This window comes from Buteo buteo, chromosome 19 (genome assembly GCF_964188355.1).
Source record: "Buteo buteo chromosome 19, bButBut1.hap1.1, whole genome shotgun sequence".
Lineage (NCBI taxonomy): Eukaryota > Metazoa > Chordata > Aves > Accipitriformes > Accipitridae > Buteo > Buteo buteo.
Genome location: NC_134189.1, coordinates 11437335 through 11456428, shown reverse-complemented (window position 1 = coordinate 11456428; position 19094 = coordinate 11437335). Strand labels below are relative to the sequence as shown.

At 42.7% G+C, this 19094-nt stretch overlaps 1 protein-coding gene across 5 annotated transcripts in view; it reads right to left on the bottom strand.

Annotated features, from left to right (window-relative positions):
* The window catches only part of DENND5B (DENN domain containing 5B), a 119199-nt gene that overhangs the window by 39902 nt on the left and 60203 nt on the right, over positions 1 to 19094 (bottom strand). For all 5 annotated transcript variants that reach the window (XM_075050945.1, XM_075050946.1, XM_075050949.1 and 2 more), the window contains exons 3-5: positions 17195 to 17861; positions 4604 to 4791; positions 654 to 1190 (exon numbers count right to left, since the gene is read on the bottom strand). In XM_075050945.1, the coding sequence (XP_074907046.1) occupies positions 654 to 1190; positions 4604 to 4791; positions 17195 to 17861 (1392 nt within the window). The remainder of the gene's footprint in view (positions 1 to 653; positions 1191 to 4603; positions 4792 to 17194; positions 17862 to 19094) is intronic.

Genomic DNA, 19094 nt, shown 5'->3' with positions numbered 1-19094 from the left:
TGGCTAAGAACGCTATCTACTTTGCAAAGTCACTTGGAAATAATAACTGTGCAAGCTTCCAAACATTTCTCATTCCTTTTGCTGGCCTACAGTCTATTTATTTCCCCATTTCCAATTTCAGCTTCCTTTTCACTCTTGTATACAGACTACAAGGGAGTCATAACAGTACTCTTCTGCCATAACGATGTGATAACCTTCTACAGAACAACGCTACTCATTAACAAAAAGCCCTACTGAGAGATTATGAAACAAGAAACACTGGATTTGGGTTTTGTCTCATGTGTGCACCTCTCCTCTCAGCAAAGAAAAAAGAAAGAAAGAAAGAAAGAAAGAAAGAAAGAAAGAAAGAAAGAAAGAAAGAAAAAGTCACTTTCCATTGCTACCCTTCCACCAAACCCACAGGAGAAGCCCCATCAGCTGGGCAGACGCCTGCCAGCACAGTTTGTACAAGCCAGGACAGCTCTGACTGGCTCACCCATCTACTTTGACAGGCGATCTGGCCCTGTGTAATCAAAATGGACAAATTTCTCAGTCAGGCAGATGAAGAATGGCAGATTAAAGAGTACCTAGGCTATATATACATAATATAGCTATTCTCCCCCACCTCCCAAAAGCACTTTCAGATGGAAAAATGAATACACAGCTATCTTTACTTTGTCAAAATTTTGCATTTGTTCCCTGTTCGTCAGCCACGACTCCATATCGGGGGCAGCCTGAATGACGAAAGCCTCGTAGTCTGCGAACATCTGCGTGAAGCGGTTGGCAAAAACCTCGCGAAGCTGCACGTTCAGTTTGTAGTCCCTCAGCTCCACCTCCTCACACGGCAATTTCCCATCCTTCTCCTTTTCCGCGAGGGGAGCCGTGATGGTCATTTTTTCCATCGTCACGCCTGTTCTCTTGGCGAGGGCTTGCAGGCGGGCGATGGTCTCGTTGCCTTTCAGCAGCTCGTACATGTTGAGGGCATTGCTGGGGATGTTCCCATTCTTCTTATCATTCACCAAGTCACTAAGAACCAGGTTCTTGAGTTTGGTAGCACTGTCGCTGCAGTGCAGGTTACCCTCCGGTGGGATCCCAAACTGCAGGAGAACCTCGGAGATTTCCTGGATAAACTCCAGCTTGTTGGGGAACTGAGGGAATTCCTCTGGCAGTTCAATGAAATGGTTATCGATGTCTACAAAGCACAAGTTTGCCTGAAATACAAAGAAAGGTTTCAAAACGGACACTCAGCGCTGAATTGGCTCCTCTGCTGAGTAGCCCTATTCTCCCAGGGTGCTTCCAGACAAAAAGGTAAGAACATAAATATGCAGGAGACTTAAGCTGTGTCGTCTAGCCTGTGACATTTCACATTTCAGTAAAGTTAGGGGGCAACTGAATGGCAATGATTTAACGAATAAATAAAGCCTCCTGCCCTCTCCTGTTTTCCTGGGACTTGCAGATCCCAAACTTCTCACTACAAAGATTTGATATCCCCTCCCAGACCAGCCAAGGACACACCAGCAAACAGGATGCACACCACCACTTCTCGGCCCATGTAAATACTGTCTGTGTGAATTACCACATCTCAAGGGCACGTTTATTTTACCAGGAGCTAACTACAGGAAGCCTCTGTAGCTGTGCTACCAAGGAACGAGATGTTCAGTGAGAAAGATGCTGCTGCTGTAAGCAAAGCTACAAAAGAGAGTCCCATGCAAATCCTTCAGGATCATGTCTGAGTATAGCTTGTCCACTGGAGGTCAAGCCCTATTTCCCCACTCCCCCCCCATCCCCTGTTTCCATGGAGGCTTTTAATCTTGGCAATTCCTCTGCCTGAGATTTAAACAGAGTGCTCTTCGACAGCTTTGCTACTCATGGAGATGGATCTCAGCCCATAAGATTAAAGCTACATGAAGACATGAATCTAGCGGAGCAGATACTTTTACTAGGAAAGTGTCAGCGGGGGGATGGAAGAACCCTACATAAAAATTAATTACATTGCAAATGCACCCTCAGGAATAGTAGCAGAATGAAAACCAGTAATTGATCTTCTGAACTGCGGCTTACATCTGAGATTCTCTGTCTAAGTGCACCGTGCTGAATAATATCTTAAACCAGGTCAGATTCCCAAGGTGCTGAGCTCTGACGGGTTTTACCCTGGCATGAAGCTGCAGAATCCGAGATGCGGAAACGCCCAGGGCAGCAGCAGGTCTTTGTTAGCCTGACTTGGCCATTAACACAGCTCCTCCGCCTTCTCCAAGGCACTTTTACTGTTCTTTACTTCTCACCAAACACAATAGACTAATCTTCAGATTATGTGAACAGAAAGGACGTATTTTCCTCTTCCGAAAAGGTGACTTTTCAGCAGGACAACACATTCCACAGCAGACACAATTGTAATATATTGGATATTTCAGGGACATGTTTGACATTAATCACCTTTCACATAGATACTTTAAAGAGCATTAGGATTCATTTGGTAAAGCAGAAGTGTCATTTCAGCTCAATTCTTCATAACAAATTTGGACTGTACAAAGAAAAGCATTTCTTCATACAAAACAATTTGCTTTACTTAACTATACAGCTATTAAAGAGTTGTGGTACGCGTCGGTATGGTTCTTTAGCTCAGGGACTGTCTTCTTATCTATCAATATTTCATTTCAAAGGCTTTTTAATTTCAGCTCTGCATATCATTTACAAAATTTGAAAAATGAGATTTGGATTCAGAAAACCCTTGGGGAATTGGTCTCACTTCTCTCTTCAAAAACATCTGATGATTAAAGTTAATGCAGAGAGATTAGTAACCTTAAGACAGCATGATGGCCAGTTGTTAGAATTTTTATCTCTAACAAACAAATGGTTTATATTTAGAGCAAAAGCTTGAAAAGCTAGCCCCTGGCCTGAACAATAAAGGAATGCTAAAGTGAACAGCGCTTTATCACTGCTTGCATGTTGAAGAATTTTCTATCTTTTTATTGTCTAGGGGAATTTGAGATTCAAGATCTTCCCTGTTCAATACCCTTTCTTTCTTTCCCTTTCCCACAGTTACTGGACCTGTGGTGTTCATAAATGCTGTGCTGATATTTTTCACTCATTTCTTAAACATTGTAACGGCGGGGGGTGTGTGTGTGTGTGTGTTCCACCCCACTATTACTCTTCCCTCACTGGCAATATTTAATTTGTTATTCCAGTGATACTGCAAGCCCATCACATTAAAATTTTAATTTAAGGAAAATGACAGCTTAATCTGCTAACTAAAACCATATGACTAATAATTTTAAAAATCACAGTAATTATGTAATATTAGCATGGTTTTACTGAAAAGCATAGCTAGATACCAGCTTTGTTTCCACTCCAGTGCAAATTTTATGTGATTGAGCCATTGTACCCACGAGGTAAGACTTGATTGCACTGTTACATGCCACCTAGGCTAAGAATCAGTCACCTCTACCTAATACTTAAAATAAATCTTTATTAAAAACCATATTACTCTTGCCCTGTGTTTATTCCTCCACTTCCACACATAAACTCCCGCTCCTGCATATTCTCCCCTGCTGCTGCTCCCGCCTGCCTTCTTGGTAAGAGCACCTATTTGCAAGCCTTAGGGCCTCTGCCCCCAGGAGAGATCCCCACATGGACCTGGGCACAGCGGTGCCACTGTCATGAGATGTTACAGCTTTACGAACAGTTATTCTTAGGGTTCCACTGATTTTAAGAAGAAACCCAAGTTAAAATGCATGGCATGCTCAAGACATGGCTCCTGTCACCAAAAACGTTTCAGTATGGAGAGTGATCAGTGGCCAGGTTAAAATGTGAAGCAGTTTTAATTATCCTGGTCAAATTCTGAGTAGAAAAATCTCCATTTCACTCTCTACCACCAGTGATTTTAACACCTAGGCTAGGAGGAACACCTTTCCTTCATTTTTCTCTGGGGAAAACGTGACAGACCAGGCAAAGTTTTCACTTCCCATTGCACAGCAGGATAGAAGGTCTTCAGTCCAAGAGACCATCATTGGAGTGAGTCAATATTTTAAAAGTACGTATGTATGCCTCCAAGTGGTTCACGGGCACGGTATTAATGCAAGCCTGGCTTGTTTGAGGCCAGGACACTGGTTTAGTTAACAGACCTCGATCCAGCGAAGAAGATGTGGGCTCACCCGTAGGTAGAACAAGGCTGTCAGGATGGGGCACGCTTCTGCTCAGCAGTGGGGAGACAGGGACAGGTTTATACCATCTAGCAACTACACCCAAGACCCAGTATCACAAGGACCATCCCCAAATGAAATGCTCTTTAGCCCTCTGTCACGTCAAAAGGACTGTTGACACTAACAAAGAGTAACAAAACCCGATGAAGTGTGTGATGTTGGGAAAGCAGAGAAACTTTCAATGTCACAGCAGGAAGCAGAAAGAGAAGCATTTAGAAGTCAATGCAATTAGCAGCACTCATTAAACTCAGAAAAGGACCAAAGAAGGGCTGCGGAGACTTCCCCCACTACCTCACTCCTGCTCGCAAACAGTCTTTGCTGTGCCAGAGAAGCCTCCTAACACCAGGCATAGCATTTTCCAACAGGGATTCACACAAATATTAATAACACGTTTCAGAGTAGCAACCCCAAAGGCGGAGACTGACCTCCTGAGGCAGCTCCAGCTTGGAGCGGTCGGTTCCCTCCTTGGACTGCAGCCCCATCAGGTAGGGAACGGGAGCGTCCAGAAAATGCAGGAGAGAGGCAGGAAGGATGGGGACATACACGTGCTGCCACTGAAATGGGAACAGCAGCGTTGTGATCCCCTCTGCCACTGTCATCAGACGCTGGTAATCTAGACGGAGAGAGAGAGACAGACACTGAATTATCTTTGTTTCACTTTTGAAATCTGGTTGGCAAGGACATCAGTGACAAAACAAGACAGAAACCATGTTTATGTGGTAAGATGTTCTTTTGAAAATAAGACAGTACTTAAAAACCTTAAACATTGTTTAATTCATCAAAACTCATTACCCCCAGGAAGAAACTGCTGAGCATAAATATTCATATCTTATCTAGATCTATTCCATCATTAAATTCATTTATTAAAAGGATACCAAAAGTTCTCTCTATAGTACAAGATAATAATACTCTAATTCTACAAAAATTTTGCCTTTTTACAAGGGAAAAGGAGGAGAAAGAAATGAACTTCAAGGAAACATTGTGGTTTCTTGCTTGCTCCTGCCTGTCTGCTTCTGCTCCACTTGCTACTACTTCCAAGGCTGAGTGTACTTTCCAGAAGACTTGCCCTGGCCACAGACCAGCAGAAGTTTACACTCCCTAAGTATTTAAAAGCACCACTTTTAAGTAAAGTCCAAACAGAAGCCTAACAGAAATTTAGTTCTCAAAAACATTCTGCATATTTATATTGCATTACTTTCCCAAATTTGTATTTAATCCACTAGTTCACGACTTTGCAATGTTTTGGTTCAAGTAAACACATGGTGCATTATTTTTTAATTAAAATTTAATTTGATCCAGCTGAGCTGCAAGAATATTTCAGAGTTTGGATAAGAGCACATTATTTCTCAAATATCCAGCTCGCATGATGCAATACCACAACCTATTTATTAATATAAGTGAGGGAATCTAAATTTGAGAACACAGTTAAAAAAAAAAAAAAAAATCACGACTTGGTATTAAAGTGGTGGTCATCCTTACAGAGAATCTCAGACTGCAGACAATCCATCAGGAAACAGGTAAAGACCCCTGGGTCTTGTAAGCTGCTGGTGAATATGAAACCAGATGATTGCCTCTACTCCATATTACAGCAGCTTCTGCATTAATTACAACTACCCCCAAATTTCTAAGAAATGAAAGTACTTAATCCCCAGTTCCTTAGGAATCTTAACTTATCATGAAGCAGCAGCACATCTCATTTAACAGCAGTGGTTAAAGACAGGATCACCAAAGTGCAGGTTTGTAAGTGACTCTGCACTTGGATGAGGTGCATGGCACAGACAGGAGGGGGGGTCAGTTCTGATTCCTGTCCTGGCCCTCCGCCACATGTGAAAGCTGCTCTTCACTATTTGCAAAAGGAGTTGTTCCCCCCAGCTTCGCTGCATGGGTACATCGTCAGAAACCAGCAAGTGGCAGAAGGGATATCTTTTCCACGGCTGTATCCGATACCAGTTATCAGTGCCAGGCAAGCATCACAAGCTTTGCCTTGAGCAACCAAAAGACCTTCACTCTCACCAAGGCCAGACGCAGATCCCTGGAAACACTTGGGTTGTTGCCCATCTCTCCTAGCCCTTCTGCCCCAGTCCATGAAATCAAAGATACATGTATGAACACTCTGGGTTTGAGTGGGGTAAGAGGGCTTTTTTCCTATAGCCCCACTGACTGCTTCTGCCTGGATAGGAACTCAGCCTGGCCCTTGCTGTTTCCTGAACAAGCTGGCCTGATACCCTGGCAGACTTCAGCAACAGCAAAAGCACTGTCATCTGACACTACTCAGCTATTAGGAGGTCACTGGGAAGATGCACTTGAATAAATATGCAAATTAAAACAACAAATTACATAACCCATTCTCCTTCTTGCTAGCACCTCTCTGTGGAAAACCAGCCTCGATCTGCAGAAGGTCAGCTGGCAGGGCAAAAACATTTTTCATCTTGTCTTACTAATAGCTAGTCACTCAATCTTCAAAATTATTTTCACTCATGCAAGTCAGTTGCAAGGTTACACCTCAAAACCATTCCCAGCTACAGATCAGTCATTTATGAATCCCTCCCTATGCAATGGTCTATAATTATGCATGTCCATTGGCTGTCTTGTTGAGAAGCACTTATACAAACTCAACTTACAACACCTACTGGTGAAGCTTAGGCATCTCATAACATTTTTGTAAGGTTAAAAAAAAAATCAAATACAGAAAGTAGCATGTTTTAGTATGCATGAGACGATTTCAAAGTCTGTTCTGATCTACATAGCCATGTGAAATAACAGGTCTTCACAGCAAAGCTGCAAGTATCTTTTTGGATAAGGGCGTTCAACTCTGGAAATGCATGCTCACTTTTCTTTGATGCTACTGATAATATGTAACATGGTCACTAGCACAAGTTTTGTAACCAATTTGCTATAAGGAAAGCTGTTTTTAAAAAAAAAACAAACAAAAAACTAGCACTGACCAAATTATTAGGCTAATTGTTACCATCTAGCAATGCTTGTTAGCAATTAGCAGAGATAAAAGACATTTATGTACCCAGCATCTTTCACTGAAGAGAAGGAAGTTCCCAGGTTCCTCCGTCAAAATCATACTAAAAAACCTGGAAATAGTTCTTCTGATATTTGTTTCATGAAGTAAGAAATTCTAGTTACTTTGTATTTACTTTCAAGCCTGTACAAGGTTAGGCACCTATCCTGTAAGGCACAAAGTCTTTTTTGATGGAGAAATTCTTGTACCTATCGGCATCTGATGGAAGCTTAAGTGGTTACTGAGGCCAACCTGGAAACAAAGGATTCCTCCATTTCCCCAAACCAGAGAGAGAAAAAGGGGAGGCAGAACAGAAAAAAAGGAAGGAGGGAAAGAATGGAAGCGGATGGAAAAAACAGGGTTTGTATAGACTCTGTGTGCTTGCATCAAGGGGGAGAGCATTTCCAGATCCTATCCCGCCATCACGACTAGACTTAGATAACAACCTCCAACTGCAAGCCAAGTTTTGCCTGTTATTTTATGAATGACAGGCCCAGGTAGGAAAACTATTCTCTGATCCTACTCTAACCTTTAAAGCTAGAATAGGGGATTAGATAGTATTTGCTAGTTTAGGGAGTGTCTTTTGAGAAAGGCCTGTCTGTTGAGCAGAGCGAGGACACGACAGTCCTGTTTCCCATCCATCTGACATCAAGAAACATTCGGAAAAAGATACAAAAAGTAAAAACACTGCCTGGGTGATATCCACAGAAGGTCACAAACTCAGAGTGATGAATGCCTCAAACCAAGGCAATTTCCTGAGACCTGTGAAATAAATCCCTTCCTCTTCTCAGAGCTCACCCACCTCATGTGGCGTATGCCACGCTGAAAGCAGTGAAAGGTCCTGCGATGCCAACAAGGCTACTACTGACTGCTTTAAATGCACGAGCAGAAGGTCACAGCCCATGGTGATGGCCCACAGCAGCAGCTGGTGCCAACAGAGCAAAGATGTGATCTGTGCAAAATCATCCCCAGGTACAGAAATTAGTAGCAGACAGTGGAGACCTAAGCCTAGGGTGCTGCCTCCCCTTCTCTTTGCTGTGCAGCCCAGGACAGTGGAGAAAGGACCCAGAAGATCTGGAGACTTACTGAATGTCCTAAACACCAGATGTGTTTCTCTGCAGCATGCAGATGGGCTTTTAGCTTTAAATTTCTCTTACCCTGGATCTCCTTTCGATCTGATTGCTCCATCTCTCTTACATGCATTGCCGTATCACTCTCTTACTTTCCGTTTTCATTTCTCCCCACTCCCAAAGCGATGACACCTTGTACCACAGTATTTATTTTGCTTGGGAGCTATACCTGCAGCCCTCAGCCTGCCTTCTTGGGACAAGGAACTATCCTGTGTTCTCCAGCACAGGGAACACCACCAAGCACAGCCCCTACAGCAAGTTCTTCGTGTTCGCAGTTAAATCTCTAATTTGTACACACAACATTTTCCAAGAGAAACTGCTCAAGGAGCATAATCCCAGAACAAAGAGGCCCCTATGGCTTCTATTGCAACTCCTGCCTCCTAACAACCGCTTAGCTGGATTTGGCACGGGTCTGTCTCTCACACTTAACCTTCTCCCTAAGTGAAGAAGAGCGCAACAGAGTCAAGTTCAAAGACTCTGGATCCAACCCCTTTTTCTGGCAGCATCTGCGGGGGCCCTTGGCCAAGTCCCTGCATCTGACTGCCCTGCGCAGGGCAAGTAACTGCAGCGGGGACCCGCTCCGCCGCAGGTTGGCAGTTCTGCTGTGCAAGTGCCATGTTTCAGCCAGGCTTTGCAAAGGTCTGGTAACATTCACAGCGCTCACAAGATACAACGTAATGCTTAAAATGCAAACCCGGAGAGATTCCTGGATAATTACAAATCACTATTTTGTGCTGGAGATGGAAAAGGTTTCAGCATTTGAACATCAATTCACTATAAATGTTTTTCTATAAGAGGACAAAATTTGACAAATACTTGTACTGATGTTGATTCTCTAAAATACAATAACAGGACAATAACCAATCCGCACGGTGTTACAACAGATACTGTGCATACAGAAATACCTATCCCAAAAAGCTTAAAGTCCAAACACAGGCAGTGACTGAGAAAACAAAACAAAATAATCCTTCTCCTTTCATTTTACAGATTGGGTATAGAAGCTCTGAGATGTTAAGCAATTCACAAACCTCAACATAAAAATTACTTTTCCTGCTATAAAGGAGTCTGATATCTCAAAAACCTTCTATGCTGCAGCAAAGGAAAACCAAGATCCTTTGAGGGGAGAGGGACACCAATGTTACCACTGCACAGAACAGCTAAGGCCTCCCTCATTCAGGTGCTACCTCCAAAACAGGTTCAAATCTTTGGTCGTAATCAAAGAGAAGAGAATTTCACCTGGAACCTTCTCAGCAAATGCCCAACCACAGGATTTTTGAGTATAAGACACGTGTAAGAGCATACACACGCTCAAACCAGAAACAGTGTTCTTGCTGTGATCAGTACACTGTTATTCCAGTTTCAACACACCCAGCCTTCCCGATGAAAGAACAGCTTGGCAGTTTTCCAACTCTCTGTTCCAGTAACCTACCAAAGCTAAGGTAGAAAGCACTACCCCAGAGCTGGAGTCTCAGCCTGGATCTTCTAAATTCAGTATGATGCTTTAAAAATAGACTGTGCTTCCTCTTTCTTTTCCTTTTCAAGTCCCACTTTACGTACAATTTGAAAGCACTTGGAAGCATTTGAAAAGATGGGTTACCTGGACACCGCTTGCTTTCCTCTACTGCTTTTTGAACATGCATAAAGTATAACTGCAGCTTTGCAAAGCCACTTATTTAAATATGTGGCCTGGAAGATGATAATCAGATGATGTTCTCAAAGAGCACCTTATCAAAAGGAACAAAACAATTCTAAGCAATAGTTTTACACAAAACAAAGCCAACAACAGACGGGAAAAAAAATAAATCAATGAACCTTAATGAGTAAGAGCTAATTCTTCAGAGGGAAACACCTGAACTGGCTTTAAAACATTCTCATGACTAATAGTTTTTCCACATGCTACCTCTTCAGTCAAAGTATTATAAGCAATTGCTGTTCAACTGCTACTTTTTGTAACAAGGGATGGATTAGCTGAACCAGCTATATTGGAAAAACTGGAAAATAAAAAGTAATATTTTGCTTTGAGCTCTGAGCATGAGTCAGGCACGGTGCACAACGGTTATGAAACCTGTCTAGGGGCTTGGTACCTTCAGATCTGTAATGTTTATATATAGCATACTGCAGATGAAAAAGAACATCTGAAATTCACATCTGAAACAAAAATTGTTTATGAAAGCAAAGGTTTTCAAATCAGATCTCAATAGCTCCACAGAAGCAATGCATATAAGTGTCACAGACTTCAAAGCACCCTGGAAGCTTCCACCTTTCATCTGGTTTGTATACCGGCAGCTGCGATGACTGACAAACCAGACCAGGTGATTTTCAAGAGATGTTCAGATAAAATGCACAAAAAACACTTCAGGAAATGTTTATTCGCCATAGAAATCACCTTGCACCAGTGCTGCCTTCAGGGAACTTGGACAGGTCGGTGACATGGGGTTGTAACCAGCAGATCGTCCTGGGGAAATGACCCACAGCATCTCAACGCTCTTTATGCCCAACAGAAGAGTGGATTTACCAGCGAGTGATACAGCACGAGTTACAAGATAAAAGCAGAGTGGCAATTTATGCAAATCTGAAAATTCATATTTTCTTAAACAGGATGATCAAGCCGAGCCTGCATCTAATTGCCTGAACTAAGAATTGGCCTCTCAGACTGGGGGTCAGCTCTGCCCCAAGAAAAACATCCCGAGGCTGATATTCACCAAGGCCAATTCTTCCCATTTCCCCTCGTTGGCAAATGCTTAATGGAAAAAAAATCACTTTCACTTCAATAAATTTACATTTATATGATTTATCCGTGTCACAGCCTGCCATCGGTGGTTCAGCATAAATTAGTTTATGATTAAGAGCCACTTTAAGAACTAATTCACAGGAAAGCTTGAATTAGCTCCCATTGCCAGCAGGGTTAAGCCTCCAAGAGCAGGGCAAAAGTCTGTGACAAAGCTGACAAGACAACAGCAGGACATGTGAAGATGCTCCTGGTGACCCAGGGAGCCCCTTGCTTGTCCCTGCAGCCGCTGGGGCAGAGCAGCCTCCCTGGTGGGCAGCAGCTCTGTGCCAGGGCAGCAGGGCGGTGGGGAGGGCACACACTCCAGCAGGTAACAACTTTGCTCAAGACCACTTTTGACTGCTGTGTTATTTATAATTAGCATTTGCCATAGTTGGAATGTAAAGGCCTAATATAACTTTCTTCCAACCCGCCCTGTTCTTAAAAGGTAAAGATGTTTTATAATGGAAAATAATGAGACTCAATTAAAAAAAGTGGAGAGGTGGTGGAGTGTTTGTGTGTGTGTGCATAGTGTTAAAAGCAGTTGGCCCACCTTCCTCTACAGTTGATTGTGAATACAAACAGGAGTAGGGTGGTGGTACAGACCTGTACTAGCTCCTTGTTTCCAGATGCTTTAAAAACTTGACTTTTCAGGCCATATTGACTTCAGCCAACAAAACTGAGCAACTTTTAGTTAAAGAACAGTTTTGTCTTTTCACCTAAGTTAAAAATGAAAAGTATATTTGATTCTCTGATTATTCTATCCAATTACTTGTCTCCTTTCCAGGGGAACACATACTGCAGTCTCCTCTGATTCTGGTGCTGTTGAAGCCCTAAACCCAGGTCTCTTTCACAGCATAGACAGATTTTGTCCCTATGTAAATTGTTCTCTGCAACAGCTTCCCATTAGTTTTGATGAATACCAGTGTGGAGTGCAACTATTTAAATGAGCAGAAGAGCAAAGGTTTTCTCCTTAACGATTTGATGTAAAAATGCTTTAAAAGGCAAACACATCATGTGTGTATTCATTTAAAAAAATCTCCCCCAAAACAGACTTTGTAAGAAAGATCTTTCAGACACCACCTTTTTCTAGGTGATGACTATATATATGCATAGTCATTTGTATTATAATTTCTAAGATTGAAAAAAAAATGCAAATAATATTTCAATCTTTAAGGAGCAATTACTCAAGCCCTTTGAAAAACAACTTGGGGAAAGCTCAAAATTATAATGAATAGAAACAGCCTAAGCTCTAAGAAGTTTATCTTTGTCTCTTCCACACGTTCTCTCTCATGTTTAAATCCCTAGAAAGGCAGACATACAAAATGGATTGCCGAGGTTTCCACAGAGCCCACAGTTTAATTCATCTCTCTCCAGCAGACATCTCACGCCAGTGGTGTTTTGTTACCGATCCTTGGGAAATTGTAGCAGCTATTGCAGAGCGTTATTAGCTTGGACACTGCTGGGAACCTGGACATTTACAATACTCTTACATCTCCACGGTCACATGGGAGAGCTGTGCTCTGAATAAAATAAAGGGCACTTGCAAGAGTATTAATTTCTACGATTGAATAAATGATAATAAAACTACAACGGCAAGTCTGTTTCATAAATGAAAGTCTGTAAGTCCCAAGCTTACACAATGTTAGATGTGTGCTACACCATGTGCCTTGTTTAGTGATAACAAATATGACTCTCTATCAGTTTTTTCTGCTTTATTGGGAGTCTGGTAGTTCTCATGTCCTTCCTTTGAAAGTCACAGGAACACATCATAATCCAAGCTTTCATTTTTAGAGGATGAAGTTTATAAGGCTGCAATCCAAAGACTACACCCTGAAGAATTGCAGGGGAAAAATATCTAATCCCCTCCCTTGGTTTTCAAAGCCCCATTGTTAAAATTTGGCCCTATTTAAACTTAAAAGTATTCTCTATAGGCAGGAAGATGTAACCTGAAGCCACAGGAGTTCTGCTTCTACTACTTTCAGGTACAGCTTTCTGTATCAGCCTTGCAGGCCAAAGCCAGCACTTAGAGCAGTCTATTACATCTACCCACCAACAGTGATTTTGATTAACTCCCTGGAAGTCCACACTGCCTCCATTAACAGTAAGGACTTGCCTTTTCAGTCTTGCCAGTTAGCGCGCAAGCACAGGTCTCTGCCAGTTCCCAAGCTATCCTTGCCTTGTTCTGCGTTTTGCCCTAACACTGCCACAGCACCGTTTGCTGCTCCCAAGCTCCACAGACATTTCACAGCTTCAGACTGAAATGCTTTTGCACCAGAAGGACATAATTAATTATCCACACCAGTGGTTCCCAAACTCTGGTTTGTAAAGCCATGATAATAGCTCCTTAGCACCCGCCTGCTTCAAAGTTTAAACCATAAACTTGAGGCAAATTGAGGATCAAGGTAGTTGCCTGCAGTCCAAAACGTTTGGAAACAAAAAAACTTAAAAAGTGAGCTCAAAAAATGAGCTCATCATTCTTCTACGTCAGTCTCTCCACCACTGTGCTTGACCACCACAGCTGCAAAGTGAAGTTACAGTCCACTGCAATCCTTTCACTCTCCCAAAGTGATGGGATACCACTCATCCGTAAAACACCATGAACAGAGCAACTAGATACCCAAAGTTGACAGTAGCAGCCATGGTACAAACAGCTACCAATTGGTCCTGTCTCCACCGCAGAGCTGAGCCAGACACTCTCGTGTCATGCTGGGAACATGTCCAGGGCAAGCTGGGTAAAGTCACCCGACACCCTCACCTCTTCATTTAGTAGGATGCCTTTGTTCAGGCTGCTGGAAACATTATGCCTCAGCTACAGGGTTAAAAATAAACTTTTTCATCATCAACTACTAGTTCACTAGAGAAAAACCACTCCAGAAAAGCCAGCACAGTCTCTGTGCAACCTCCCTGCCAGCCCTTTGCTGCTGTTTCCACCAGCTAGGTGCAACTCCACCTGACCACAATCTTTTCACCAGGCAGCCCACTGCCCATGCTTGCTTATAAAGTTTAGAACTAAAGCTGTTCAGCCAGTTGTTCCCAGTGTTTGCAGTCTTCATATCCCTCCTGCTCTTTCTTGGCCGCAAAAAGTAATCTGCCTTTAGTGGACAGATGTTTAGTGAGAAGTTTCAGGTTCTCTGCAGACGGCCAGCAGGCTCACTGTACGTTCAGGGTTGTGCAATAATTTGTATTTTTCACTCAACTTTCCAAAAGAAGTCTTTATTCTTTAAAAAGAGGAACATTTTGGCAAACTTGAATTAAAAGCTTCCTTCCAACGAGGCTAGGAGAACCACAAAAAAAGTCAGTTTACATTTCCTACATGTGTTATTAGCAGCACTCTCACTGAAATAGTTTGGTGAACTGAAGTAGGTTTTGGTCTAGAGCTCTGATTTCTTGAGTATGGTAGCATTTCAGTGAATTCTGACTTTGGGTTCATAATGTTGTCTTGCTTGAAATTGCACCCTGTGGATGCAAGACCATCTTCTGCCAGCGAGTCCACCCTCTTTAAAGCAGAAGGGGAAGGAAGGACAAATTCGCAAAATCACTCTTTCATTTGTTACTTTGGAACAACAGATACATAAGCCAAAAACTTCTTCTCATCTTTTGCCTTGAAAGAACTTGGGAGTTAAGAAAGTGTTTCCCCCTGATGGATCTCAAAGCTGAGAGAGGAGACTTCAGTGGTATCTAGCCTAGTTATATCTCAAATAGGAGAAGAGCTGCTTTGTTTTCCTCTTTCAGGAATTGCAAGACTGACATTTACAAGAAGCCGCAGTGCACAATTAGCCAAGCACCCAGCTATCAGGATATGCCAAAAGTGAGGCTTTGCACTTGACCTCCACTCCACATTCCTCACCTCTGGGAACCAGCATTACAATGCTATTTACATAATCGCAGTATTTCCCTAATACAATTCTATGCTTTTCCCCATGCACCATCAAGTTGTGTCTATATTAGATAGGGAAGTAACGGACACATCAAGGACATCCCTAGAGTCACCAATAATAGCGGAAGAGTGGCGGGGGGGGTGGGGGGTGCAGGGGGAAATATCTGAATTCTGGAGGGTAGAGAGGACTAATTCTCACTATCTCATTTTTCTTTAAAAAAAAACCACACAGTGCAAACCCTTAAATTATAGCCATTAATTGGAAGAAAAACACTTATTTATCTAACTTCTGGTGGCACTGAAAATCGAGTCAAAATTATTTAGTGGATATTTTGTATCTGTCTCAAGGACTATTACAAAAGTAATGCATATGCAGGTTGCTATCCATCTGCACAATATATTACTAAGATGTAATCTGAGAAGCAGATTTTTCCTAATGCTACTACTGTACAGTAAAAAAAAAAAAAAAAAAAAAAAAAATCTCAGTTTTCAGTCAGTCCGTAAGCAGGGACGAGGGTTGGAATGACGAGCAGGGATGGGGAGGCATTGCAGTGGTGTTGCTGCTTAATGTCAAACCCCAGTGTCAAGTGGCAAAGGCAGCATGATTCTAACTGAGGAAGAAAGGAGTAAGCACACACACACAGAAGCAGAAGGGAGGGGAAAAGCAGCCTAATCAAAACTAACAGCAGGATTTCTGCTCACACTTCAAACCGAGAGCAGATAAAGCCCTTCATTTTCAGTTCTTGAAAGCAAACCCCTGGAGTCCATATGGAGAAGTGCTCTGCAAAGAACTAGCAATTCTTTGAATTCAGTCATTTGCAGAAGAACTACCCTTCTTCCACCTCCCTGAACATTTTTGCCCATTCTCAGTCATTTAGTCATTAGTATTACTACTACACACTTACTGACCTCTTCTTTTATATAACAAACCCAAGCATTCACTTTTGGAGCCTGAAAGTTCGTTACCTGTACTCATTTTAGACTACTTCCCATTCTCTCTCTCTTCTCCATTTCCAGCTGTCTGTTGCTTGAACCACATCTCTTGAGAAGTCTAGGTATTCGGCATCTTTTCTTCTGTTTGTTAAAAGGTACACATACCTCCTGGCTTCATGTTGTTCATTCTAGTCTGATGAAACAACCCCCCCAAACTTTTTCCCTGATGCACATTTTCCTAATTTTGTGTCAGCATCAGAGAGGCCACTTGGGAACCCAGATAATATGGACAGGCATCCAGTGAGCCTTCGAGGAACCTCCAAAAGATCTGGACAACCCCTTTAAAGTCAGCAGGAACTTGAACTCGACTTGTTCGAGCACTCTGGTACATCCCAAAAGTTGCAACTCATAACTTTTGGTAAAAAAGTATCACCGGGGCCAGACTCCCGCAACCAACACCATACAGGAAAGAGTAACAGGGGTGTAAAACCTCAGAGCACGCCCAGCGCTAAGTCAAGATTCACAAAACTTGTAGCAGAGTATTGCACTATTGCAGAAAGACACAACCAGAAGAGAAAAGGTACACACCAGATTTTCAAAAGCTTGCTGGCATACTTCAACATGGACAGGCTCTGCGCAAGCAGCTTCTGCCAATGTAGCTAGCCTTTGCCAATTGCAATCTTAAGTGTCTCAGAAAGAAGTACCAGCATCCTTGCCAGAAAAGTTCCCAAATATCTCAAGTAAGACTACAAAGGGATGCCCTGTAACTTCACTCAGTTCCAACCCAGCATTAAAACTTCAGCCTCTAAGTGCTAAAAAACTCTCAGCACTTTAACCAGAACGTATCCATGATATGGGGGGTGGAGGGGGGGGAGAGAAATCTCAGCAAACTTCAATATGCTGCTGAAATTTTAAAAAGAAAGTAGAAAGAGTGTCTTCTGCAAGATGTATTACTTTCTGCTGGTATTTTTGCAGAAGATAGGATTAGTTTCATGCTGTCTCGCAGCGTGATCAAGGGCAATGTAAGGATAATAATTAAGTGAATTCTATTGCTAGCTGTCACAAGTGATAAATATAATGCATAATTAAACAAGCAGCACCTAGACTGCCTGGAGGAAACAATTATTTAGTGCTTTCATTAGGACAGACTCATTTCTCTCACATATTTTCATTACATTCTCACATTTAACAAGTCCACTGAAAATCATCAGCTTTGTATTAGCTCCTGTGGCTGCAGCTGCCCAGGAACTGCCCACTGGGAACAGACCCAACGTGCATCACTGGACAAGAGCCCACCTTGTGAGTACAGAAGGATCTGCATCTCCAGAAGAACGCAGGTGAAAACCTGGACTAGGTTCTCCAGGCCCAGCAGCTCGAATACCTCCCGCAGCGGGTAGTCAGACAGCGGCAGCTCATTGGGCCCAGGTCTCTGGCAAATGATGGGCTCGTAAACCCCGTAAAACTTCAGCGACCTCCCGGGGGGCGGCAGGGGCACCTCGTAGAGGATGTTGTGGATGTAGCTCTCCAGGGGCAGAGGTGGCGGCTGCTGGGAGGTCACCGCCTTGTAGAGCTGGACCAGGAACTTCTTGCAGGCTTGCATGAAGGGCAGAGGGGTGATGAGGCATATGCATTTGGAGACATACAGCGTGTCTCTGCTGATGTCGTAGGAGTTGTACCGCTGGAGCTTGGCAAGGGACGTGGCGTCACCCTCGTCGATGCTGCTGGCCAGGGAGTCCATGCTGCACGAGGAGGAGGCGCAGACGCTGCTGTATTGCTCTGCATTGTGCATCTGGTAGAGCGTTTGCATGGCTGTGCAGATCTGCTTGCTCGTGACCTCCTCGTAGAACGTGAGCACAAACCCATACGTACGAGAGCCATCTTCTCTGGTGATGATGAATGAATGGAGCTGTGGATCTCTGTTATCTGCCTGTGTCCTGAAAGACAGCCCTTTGGGCATACACAGCTAAGAAAAGAGAAAACAAATAGATTTAGTTATCTATGCTACAATTTTATTTTGTTACTTTTGCTTTACAGGCACATTCTTTTTATCCACCACATCATAACAAGCCATTTATCATTAAACACAATCCCCCTGAAAAGTAGCCCAAGAACAAACAGCCTAAAACTGATGCTACTTAAAAAAAGAGGTAGACATGACTGAAGAAATGAAAACACCCTCCAAAATGACCTATCTATTAAGTGGTTACGACTCATTTTCATTACTTTGTGAAATTATTTTCACTTCTGAATAGTCTTTGTCTCATTTACTTAAGCATCACACAGAACCACCCAGTTTTGTTCTCATTCGCATATATTGTGCTCACAGTACTCTCAAATCAGAGCCAAGGAAGCATCTTATACCACTGACTTCAAGTTACACAGACTTCTTTAAATTCTTTGATCTTCCCTAATTTTCTTAAAAGAAAAAACAAAACAATTGACTGACAACCATTACATTCCCTTTCTTCCTTAAATGCTACAAAATAGCCTAGATTGGAAGAAGGTGGGGGGGGGGGGGGGAACACCCAAAATCTATGAAAGCCTTGTTTTTTATTTACCAGTCAGCAAAATCTTTTGCAGTGATTCTACTACACTGGGTGTTTCTCTGAAACACAGCCCTAGTGATAACTCGAGGCATTTTTCCAGGCATTCCTCAGGAATTCTATCAGCCATCTAATATAAAATAACAAACATCCAGCAAAACTTGTTTTGAATGGGCATCAACATGAAACTCCTTATGTTCTAGCTAAATCAGTATGTTTATAAACGAAGAACTAAAGCTTCCATTGTACTTTCCTTCCATCTGAAGAAATAAAAGGAAAGAAGAGAGGGAGAGCCTTCAAAGTGCTCCTCCTGTTCCAAAAGGCAACTTCCAAAGAAGCCAACTTTCCTAAGGGATGTGAGCCTGCACATGACTGAGTGCATCCCCTAATGTCTTGCCTTGACCAGGAGTAAATTCTTGTGATTGTGGAAGAGGTCAAGAGAAATAATTGTATATTTTCAGGCACATCCTACCCTGAACTTCATCAGTGCACCTTGCAGGAGGCCATTCGACAGCCTGACAAAGGTCCTACAAGCCCAGCTGGGATTTAGACAAGTGGTCCAGACTCACTTCACAACATGCTAGCAAGCCCCTAAGTTATCTAGGGCAGCTCTTCTGTATTGCTCTAAAAGGTAATGTACAGGGAAATAAGTA